The sequence below is a fragment of the Pleurodeles waltl genome, chromosome 8 (genome assembly GCF_031143425.1).
Source record: "Pleurodeles waltl isolate 20211129_DDA chromosome 8, aPleWal1.hap1.20221129, whole genome shotgun sequence".
Classification (NCBI taxonomy): Eukaryota; Metazoa; Chordata; class Amphibia; order Caudata; family Salamandridae; genus Pleurodeles; species Pleurodeles waltl.
In genome coordinates, this window is record NC_090447.1 from 92,138,428 (window position 1) to 92,149,329 (window position 10,902).

Below are 10,902 nucleotides of genomic sequence, written 5' to 3' on the forward strand. Positions count from 1 at the left end.
AGTAACTTTGCACCTAACCTTCACTAAGTGAGGGTTACACATATAGGTGACTTATAAGTTACTTAAGTGCATTGTAAAATGGCTCTGAAATAACGTGGACGTTATTTCACTCAGGCTGCAGTGGCAGTCCTGTGTAAGAATTGTCTGAGCTCCCTATGGGTGGCAAAAGAAATGCTGCAGCCCATAGGGATCTCCTGGAACCCCAATACCCTAAGTGCCTAGGTACCATGTACTAGGGAATTATAAGGGTGTTCCAGTGTGCCAATTAGAATTGGTGAAAATAGTCACTAGCCTGCAGTGACAATTTTAAAAGCAGAGAGAGCATAAACACTGAGGTTCTGGTTAGCAGAGCCTCAGTGATACAGTTAGGCACCACACAGGGAACACATATAGGCCACAAACTTATGAGCACTGGGGTCCTGGCTAGCAGGATCCCAGTGACACATATCAAACACATTGACAACATAGGGTTTCTACTCTGAGCACTGGGGCCCTAGCTAGCAGGATCCCAGTGAGACAGTGAAAACACCCTGACATATACTCACAAACAGGCCAAAAGTGAGGGTAACAAGGCTAGAAAGAGGCTACCTTCCTACAAACCTGTTGGAGGATAAGATGATCATTGACATGGTAGGTGCCAATAAGATCTCCAGTTGGTATTGGACAATCTTAGAGATACCTGATAATGACTTTAATCTACTGGGAAAGCTTTGGGAAGGAGATATGGTGTTGCCGGCCGAGCAATTACAAGACTTCTGGCAGTCATCTATGAGTATGCTGCTTAGCACAGTAAGACCTGATGCGCTGAGAAGGACTCATCCATTCACACTACATAGAGCTTACTACTCCCCCTTTAAACTTGCAAAGGCGAGGATGCTGAGTGCATCTGATGTCCATATGTTTTTAGACTGCCCAGTTGTTCTTCGTTTCTGGGAGAAAGTTTGCAAGACGATGTCAAGTATATTAAAGCAGGAAATCTCGGCATCCCTCCCGTTAATCATTTTTGGTTTATCAGAAGTTGGGATATAAAGAGCAAGACAGCGAAGATGGTGTTGTTTTACGAAATACTCCTGGCCAGGAGGGAAATCTGTGGACAGTGGGTTTCCGCCCCCCACCCTTCATATGAGCCCTGGTTTAATGAACTTGTTCGAGTGGTAAAACTAGATATGCTTCTGGGCACTTCAAGGGAAAAGAAAAGTAAAATATGGTCTCCACTGCTGGAAAGGAGGGATTATTAGGAGTAAACTACGAATAGTGATGGTTTATTGGGTTTGTGTGCCTGTCCTATGATTAATGACCACTCTACTCTCACCTTTCTGGAGACAGGTCTTGCTTCCAGGATACTATTGAGAGAGATTCTGGAGCCCTGGCATTGGCCACCTCTACGTTTGCATTGATGTACCAGTATACTAGTTTGGAGTGGGTTACAAATCTGTGGTGTATGAGGACAACAAAAAATACTTTCATAGGGGGTTGGGGGTACAAACACTTCTCAGAGCAATCAGGGACTCTTAAATAGTGAGTTCCTCTTCCTTTATATTTGCATTTCAAGCAATATATGAGTACAGCCTGTCGTAAGAAAATAGAACAGGGGACAAGGAAGACATTTAACAAAGTTTATTGGGGGTGATGCGAGAATTTAAACTTCTGGAACCCGAATGGGATAGATGAGGAGCTTATATGGAGGAAGTGGACGTATTTATGTAACAGGAAAGCCTTTAGGTCATTCCAAAATTGGATGTAGCCGGTGACATTTATCAATGGAGTTCTTGGAGGCAAGCATTTGCAGAGTGTGAGTGCATAGCAGAAGTTTGATTGTTTGTCCTTTCCTCCTGCACTTTTTGGAGGTCCAGCCGGCAGAGTCAAGAGTGTGTTTAGATCGGTGGCCTCCCAAGATGGTGATCCGGTGGGCAGAGTACTCCAGTCTGGAGGTTTTGAAGGCTTTTATATGACAGAACACATTCGTAATTTGATGTGTGCTGGTAGGCAGAAGTGTTACAGATTCAAATTGCATCTCCCACTGTCAACCCCTTAGCAAAATGTCAAGGTTGTCTCAGTTAGGAAAGACTGATGACAAGTGCTGAGATGGAGAATTTGCACTAAGCAAATTGGTTCATCAACATTTTCTAACACTAACACTTTAAAATTGTTGGAGTATGTGGAGACATACAATTACAGCATGTGCAAGGAATGAGAACTGTCTTATTTAGTAGATGTGTTTGCTTACCTTACATGACTGTAATCACTCTTTGTTTGCATTCCACAGGAATAAATGAACATGTAAAATGTGTGATGTCTAAAGGCTGAAAGACACACATACTACCTTAAGCATGGACAACTTTGTCTCCCTTTCTGGTAATGCAACCACAACCAGCACCATTATAGCTCCCAACAAGAAAATATGGATCCTGTTCATCTTCGCTCTGATGATGTTTGCAGGTCTTTTCCTCTTTTTCATTGGACTGATGCTGCACGCCTTCTTTACTACAGCTCACCTGAAGGAACAAGCCCGATATGTCCTCTTCATGTACACTGTGCTGAATGATACCCTGAACCTTGTCACATGTGTGCTTCTGATATTCTTAACCATTGCTTCATACAGCATGCCAGTAAGTGGCTGCTATGTGGTTATCAGTATTTCTGTGGCAACTTACCACAGCAGTAGGAGTGGCCTGGCAGCGATGGCCTTAGAGCGCTACGTGGCCATTTGCTTCCCACTGAGACACACATTGATCTGCCGTGTGGAGAAGTACTGGGTAGCTATTGTAGTCAGTTCTGTCATTGGATTCCTACCATCTGTCATCGACATCATAATTCTCAGTGCATCAGAGAAATACAACTTCTTCTTTCAAAGAGTAATGTGTCGTCAAGAGCTTTTAATAGTGACACCTCAACAGGCGGTAATGATGTTTACCACTAATGCTACTACCTTTACCGTGGTTGCTTTGATAATTCTGTACACATACATAAAAATTATTTTGGAGGCCCAGAAAATCAATAGGGACAAAGCCTCTTCATCTAAGGCCAGCAAGACTGTGTTGCTCCATGCCATTCAGCTGCTGCTAAGTTTGACCTCATTCACTACACCCATTTCAGAAAATCTCTTGAGAAATACAGTTGGCTACCTCAGGGTGTTAAATTATTTTCTGTTCACGCTATTCCCAACTTTTTTGAGCCCTTTGATTTATGGTTTCCGTGATGAAAACTTCATAGCGCACCTAAAAAATACACTCACGTGTCTAGCTCGTCCTGGGGGCTGAAAATCCAGAATCAAATGTTGTCACATCCTTTGTCACTTTATTTATGATGACTGATATATTAATTGAATGAATCTCACTTTTAAAACCACCCATGCAGCCTCAATATTTAGATTCTAACCACAGAAGTGTTTGTTAGTCACATGACTGTGAATTCAAAGATTTTCCATCGCAGCCAATCAGCTAATCAGGGACCAGTTGTTAGACGTAAATCTAAAAGTATGCCTTTTATTATTTCAAAAGCCTTTATGCACGCAGCCCCAGATACTGAGCATAGCATGGAATGTTTACGAGAGGATTCCAAGCAATTGCAAGCATGTCAAGCAGTGCACTTCCGCTGCTCTAATATTGATATTATTATTCGCAAGCAATAAAGGCTCCAAATTATCATACAACCTGCTTATTGTCACTCAGTGGGTACCATTAGTCAAAATAATCCTCAGTGTGAAAGTAAAGCATTGCCAAGTGTCAGGCCCAAGTATCCCCCAAGCAACAGAAAAGCAAACCCATCACTTGTTGCAAATGGAGATACTACTCATATGGCAAATTTTAACAGTTGTCCAGCCATAGGCAACTTTCTTATACATGTGGAAAAGAGGACATTTTACTGTGGCATGCAGAGGGATCAGGGAGACGGAAGTATGTTGTGTAAAGACAATGACATTGCGCTGAAGATGGACAAGTTAGTATTACAAGATTTAATCCAAATCATTATTGAAACTATTAGCAGGTGTGCAGGTCAGTGTATTCCAGAGCACATAAATGGCAAACTGACAAATTCCCCAGTTGCAGCAGGTGAAAGGATCATCATTTTTTTCCACTGGTAATTATGAGCAAGGTTGGGGACAGAAGATCATTCTTCTGCCAGATGTCTCCGTAGTGGCTTTTGAATGAAATAGGACAGAGTGAAAAGTATATTTCTGGGCAGTGCCTAATTTGTAAAGAAAAAGGTGCCGGTGCCCAAAGCCCTCCTCCTAAACACGCGGCTGCTTCAATTAAATGTGCGAACAAGGAAAACTGAGGTGGCGTAATCCTTAAACCATCTCGGGCCTCTTCAATCCATTTAAAGCCACTCCCTGCCCCTTCAGCTCACTCCTGCAGCTATCTGCTCTCTCCTTTGTGACGCTTTGTCGTTTTCCTCTTCCTCTGTCTTTCTCAAATGTGTCTTTTGCTCGCAATAAATGCTTGAGGAAAACAATTAAGCGCCGGCCCTCAAATATAAGTGCCGGTGCTCCGCACCGGAAACAACAAGCACAAGTTAAGCACTGTTTCTGGGTGAACATCACTTTCAAACATCGTTCCATACACGGTAAAGTTTGTCTGGCAAAAGAAATGATGAAAGTTTTAAGTTGGTAGTACCAAGCCGATTTTAAGAGTGTACTTAGACCAAGTGAAATAAATGAGGTTCCCTAATGGGAGAAGACAAATTGCAATCCTGATTTGATAAATTCAAGGAATTTTTAACAGCAAAATCGGTGCAAACAAGGGGTACGCTGTAAAAGTCAATTGTGGTCCCCCTCCGGTTAAGCATAAACTTCACATGACGTTCTGAAGAAGGACATCACTGGTATGCTTAATCAAGGTACAATTAGGCTCATGGATGCCCTGTTGTGGTTGTCATCTCTTGGCTCAAAGCAATCCTTGTGATTTATAAGTTTAAATGTATCTTAGAAATGTAGCAAATATCCACCTACTAAGAAATGAGGACTCACTAAGACTGAGGCCAGGCCAAAATGTGTATTAAATCAGACCGCAAAGCAATCTATAGACAAATTGCGTTGGAACTCAAGCCCAGACATTACGTCACTATTATCACTCAATCAATGGCTTAAGCTTTATTCAGTCATTAAAGAATAATCATAAAACCACACACAATTCATTAAAATACAAAGGTGTTACAAAATTAAAACAATTCCTTCACATTGCTCTGAAAACATTTCCCTCACATAACACCATAAAATATAAAATGTTTTTATGAAGACAAGTGATTTTCTGTGACACAAAGCAAATTTGAGGATGGAACAAATACAAGAACAAATCACAAGATAATTGAGCTTTTAAGAAATAACAAAGCTGGTTTGCGTCTAATCAGTGCAGTACTCTTCAGGACAGGAATTAAAAATATTTTAGCATAAGAGCGATATAGTTTATTAAAAAAGTAAAGTATAATAAGCACTGCACAAAATGTTCATCACAGGGGCAAATGAGAATAACAGAGATCATATTCACCCAGGGGAGATCATACTTGACTTCTTATAATCCCTAGTCTAAATAAAGTCAGGTTCATCCTGGCCCATGTGTTAAACACCATGGGCCATATGTACGAAAGCTTTTTCCCATAGACACAGAATGGGAAAAATCCTTTGGTACAACTGGCCCCATGTCTAAATGTGGCTCTGGGTGCCATGAGTTGCAAATCAACAATTATTCATTAGTTGGATTAAATAATTGCCTTGCCTACTGCTTGTAGGATAAATATTTCATTATTAGCCAAAATGTGTCAGTACAATTTAATTCTTTAGGCTTTAAAAACATTTGAAGGTCTGACTACCTTATTGCAGACCTGCCTGATGTAACAGAGCCACAGAATCTGAAGGCCTAATCACAGGATAAACATTCTTCAATAACCACCCTGTTAAGCAAACCTTGAGGATTGCACCAAATGGAGCACTATCACATTAAAATGGCCAAGTTTATATAATCTTCACATAGGCAAGCCCAAACTCCGCATGAGGAGCATGAGTAGAACAACTTCCTAGGAGACCTAATATGCTCCTACAGGCTTTCTTTTCCTCCGCCTGAAAAAATCAAAACGTTTTTATATTCCCACAGACCAGAACTGTAGGTTAAGAATGGTTAGCATGTTCTGTTATACACATCCAGGAGTGGGTTATACATTTCTTACAAATAATGGATTCAAAGTTTAACAGGAACCCCACTGAGTTAGAGAATCGCTGCCTTCTAATGTCTAAACACAGACCCCAAGAGCACTGAGAATCAAAAGTAACTCCCTAACAGCGCAAAAAATGAATTCTCACAATCAGTTTACCCCTAATTGCCAAAGGTTATGATTTGCGATTCCTAGGTCCGTAGGCCATGCCAAATATTTTCATTAGTTTACATGTTTAATTGCCCCACAAAATCAACAAAGTCATCCACCAGAATTTTAAGTCCATTCGAGGTTCTCGATAAAAGAACAGGATCATCCACATATAATAAAACAGGGAAAGCCCTGTTCTTGAACACAGGCATGTTCTGACCATTTTGTAATCATGGCTGCCTTTAACCCATTATTGTACAATAAAAATACTATTAGGGCAAGAACAAAGCCCTGCCGAGCCCCTCGAGCAAGTCCAAGGGATTTTGTGCATTCTCCATTTACTCCGTACCTAACAGACGCTTTGGGATCATGGTGGAGGGCTCTTAGCATGGTCACTACGCCCCATTCCAGTATCACCCAAAGCTCAACATTGTATGCTGGAAAGGTCCACGCGGGCTAGGCAGATGGAGCTGCATTTGGCAATTGTCAATTTGCCTATCAGGAGATGTGAATTAAAACACTGTTCCATCAAACCTAGCACGGCCTTTAAACCATACTGCACCCCAGCTACCCACACACCGCACAATTACCCAATTAATTGACCCGGTGGAGATCTGAGGCTGACATGTCCCTTTTCTTTAATTTGAAGCCCTCCGGAAGAGTAAACACTTCTGATAATGCAACTCCCGGGATTATCTCATGGATCGTGGTAGGACTCAAGGCCAAGTTGGCTAATCCAGACTGGCTAAGGCTTGTGGGTCAATATTCATACATTATGCTGCCAAGAGACTTGGCTTCTAGACTCCCTCATATTAATAATTTTACCACCTATCGCGCTCCTGCAGTTAAGTCTCCTTCAGGAAGGGCCAAGGGGGGTTTGATCACATTTATGTCTGTACTTTTAAGGGGGTAGATGTACGTGTCACTGATATAACACCATATTATTTGGTTCTCCTCCTCAAACTAACTGACTCACATGATGTTTTGTTGATTAATTATTATCATAATATTTTTGATTAATCAGACACTAGCGTAACTGACAGCCTTGAGACCAGGGTGCATATGATATGGAATGAAAGCAAGAAGGATCTTATGATTATTTGGGCTGGAGATTTTAATGCCCATCTTTGTGAAACAGAATATTTAGATTGCTGTGGGATCACTGACCCCTATGATTGTCCTATCCAGCATTTTAAACATTCCCCCATGGGAACACACTCAACCAAGTGCTAGCAGCCCATTCCATGATTTTTCCATCTCCGGAAGTTAAGGGGGTCCCTACATTTCTGGGGGGAAGTTTCCAATCTACAATTGATTTCTATAGTTTATTCAAAAGACTTAGGCCCTCATTACGATCCTGGCATTGAGTGATAAAGTGGCGGTAATACTGCCAACAGGCTAGCGGTAACTACTGCCAAATTATGACCATGGCGGTCATAACTCCTGTAGACAGCCAATGTACAACACCAACCGCCAGGGCGGAAACAACACTCACCACGGCAGTAGCTGCCAACAGCCAGGCGGGAGACAAAGTACCGTCCACCACATTATGACACTGCAACTACCACCTTTCCTGGGGTGGAACCAATACCATCAAAAGCCTGGCGGAAACACATCACTGAAGAGAACTGACTCACCATCAGAGACACAGGGAAGAATAACGCCGCCAAGAAACCCGAACTGCAAGTTTTCCCAATGATCTTCTACGTTATGCTCCACTTGGAACACCAACGCTGAGAAAGACATTGATGGTGAGTACAGGATCCTAGCACACAAGGAAGGGAGGGAGTAAAACGAGAGTGACACACACACGCGCGACACACACTGGACACACACACCATACACACAACCAGCTGCACACAAAAAACTATTTCCACCCGATACACAGCAGAATAATGCAAGGACAACAGGAATTGACCAAAGTGAATGTACTCCTATCAACAGCTAATAAATATAGAATTGACAATTAAACAAAAATGTACACATGTACACAAAGGGACACTGTCCAGTCCAAAGTTCAAAGGGCCCACATGGCCACAGGGCACAGTCTAAGGCCCAACTCGAATCCTAACTTCATGTGGATAGAACTCTGCAGGGGCATCAGTTTGCACGTGGGCAGGCACCTCAGGGGGAGGGGGGTCACCTCAGCCGGATTCGGGAACAACCCCACTGGTTTTGGAGGGGTCATCATGCCCATTGCTCTGTCCCGGGGAGTGCAAGGCCGCAGTCTCTCAGGTGGGTGACTTACCCACTGGTTCTGGAGGGGTCCCCTTGTACAGCAACACCCCTGAAGGGTGGCCTACATGGCGTCAGTTGGTGTTGATGGCTGCAGTGTGGTGGTGGAGGGAGGTGCCTCCTGGGCAGCCTCTGCTGGTGGTGATGGCTGCAGTGTGGTGGTGCCTCTTGGGCAGCCTCTGCATTTGGTGATGGCTGCAGTGTGGTGGTGGATGGAGTTGCCTCCTGGGCAGTCTCTGCAGTTGGTGATCGCTACAGTGTGGTGGTGGCTGGAGGTGCCTCCTGGGCAGCCTCTGCAGTTGGTGATCGCTGCAGTGTGGTGGTGGATGGAAGGGCCCCATGGGAAGCCTCTGCAGGTGTTGATGGCTGCACTTCCTCAGCTGGTGGTGGGGGTCCCGTGACCGCTCGTGGTGGTGGAAGTGTCACCCTGACAGCCTCCGCTGGAGTAGAGGGCTTTGTCTCCTCCATTACATGGGGTGTGGATTCCTTACCCTTTCTGGCAGGGGTGGATGGCTTCTTCCCCTTCTTGGTTGGGGTGCAGTCTCCTTCCCCTTCTTGGATGGAGGTGTAGGCTCCTTCCCCTTCTTGCTTGGAAGTGCAGGCTCCTTCCCCTTCTTGCCTGGAGGTACAGGCTCCTTTCCCTTCTTACCTGGAGGTGCAGGCACTTTCAACTTCTTGCCTGGATGTGTGGTATCCTTACCATCATGAGTAGGTGGTGCCATCACTGTCCCCGTGGCCTGTTTGGCTGAGGTGCTGGGCTGTGTCCTTGGTACCCTGCTGTTGGACCTGGCTTTTTGACAGGGACATCCCCAAACTTTTTGCCTCCTTCCTCCTATTTTTTTCTGACCTGTTGTTGTTGGCTTTTGACCTCTGAGCACTTTACCACTGCTAACCAGTGCTAAAGTGCATATGCTCTCTGTGTAAATTGTACTATTGATTGGTTTATCCATGATTGACTATTTAATTTACCTGTAAGTCCCTAGTAGAGTGCACTACATGTGCCTAGGGCCTGTAGATTAAATGCTACTAGTGGGCCTACAGCACTGGTTGTGCCACCCACCTCAGTAGCCCCTTAACCTTGTCTCAGGCCTGCCATTGCAAGGCCTGTGTGTGCAGTTTCACTGCCACTTCGACTTGGCATTTAAAAGTACTTGCCAAGCCTAGAACTCCCCTTTTTCTACATATAAGTCATCCCTAATGTGTGCCCTAGGTAACCCCTAGAGCAGGGTGCTGTGTAGGTAAAAGGCATGACATGTACCTGTGTAGTTATATGTCCTGGTAGTGTAAAACTCCTAAATTCGTTTTTACACTACTGTGAGGCCTGCTCCCTTCATAGGCTAACATTGGGGCTGCCCTCATACACTGTTGAAGTGGCAGCTGCTGATCTGAAAGGAGCAGGAAGGTCATATTTAGTATGGCCAGAATGGTAATATAAAGTCCTGCTGACTGGTGAAGTCGGATTTAATATTACTATTCTAGAAATGCCACTTTTAGAAAGTGAGCATTTCTTTGCACTAAAAACTTGTTGTGCCCTTCAATCCACGTCTGGCTAGGTTTAGTTGACAGCTCCTTGTGCATTCACTCAGACACACCCCAAACACAGGGTACTCAGCCTCACTTGCATACATCTGCATTTTTGAATGGGTCTTCCTGGGCTGGGAGGGTGGAGGGCCTGCCCTCACACAAAGGACTGCCACACCCCCTACTGGGACTCTGGCAGACAGGATTGAGCTGAAAGGGAACTTGGTGCATTTCTTAGAGACTCTTTGAAATCACCCCCACTTCAAAGGCACAACTTAGTATAAAACAGGGCCTCTGCCCTACCTCATCAGACACTTGCTGGAGAAGAAACCTGAACCAGAAACTACATCCTGCCAAGAAGAACTGCCTGGCTGCTCAAAGGACTCACCTGTCTGCTTTCTCCAAAGGACTGCTGTCTTGCTGTTGCCCTGCTGCCTTGCTGAACTCTTGTCTGGCTGTGAAAGTGCTCTCCAAGGGCTTGGATAGAGCTTGCCTCCTGTTCCTTGAAGTCTCAGGACCAAAAAGACTTCTTCCTTTCACGTGGACGCTCCGTGCGCCGAAAATTTCGACGCACAGCTTGTTTCGCGGCGAGAAAAACGCCGCACACCGACGCTGATCAACGCGACGCCCTCGGGACGATCGAGACTTCGACGCACAACCTCGCAAGGACAAAGCCGCCCGACTTCCAAGGAGAAATCGACGCGACGCCTACCGTGAGTGCGAAACTTTGACGCACGGCCTCGCAAGGACAACGCCGCCCGACTTCCAAGGAGAAATCGACGCGACGCCTGCCGTGAGACCAAAATTTCGACGCACGGCCTCGCAAGGACAACGCCGCCCGACTTCCAA

The 10,902-nt window shown here is 44.6% G+C and overlaps 1 protein-coding gene across 1 annotated transcript; it reads left to right on the top strand.

Moving 5' to 3' along the window:
- Positions 1 to 2,330: 2,330 nt before the first annotated feature.
- Positions 2,331 to 3,260, top strand: LOC138249489 (odorant receptor 131-2-like). Its single transcript, XM_069203447.1, has one exon. It carries the CDS (start codon positions 2,331 to 2,333, stop codon positions 3,258 to 3,260), a length of 930 nt encoding a protein of 309 aa, XP_069059548.1.
- The last annotated feature ends 7,642 nt before the right edge of the window (positions 3,261 to 10,902 follow it).

Coding starts and splice junctions, on each gene's coding strand:
- LOC138249489 (XM_069203447.1), top strand. CDS start 2,331: ATGGACAACTTTGTCTCCCTTTCTGGTAATGCAACCACAACCAGCACC.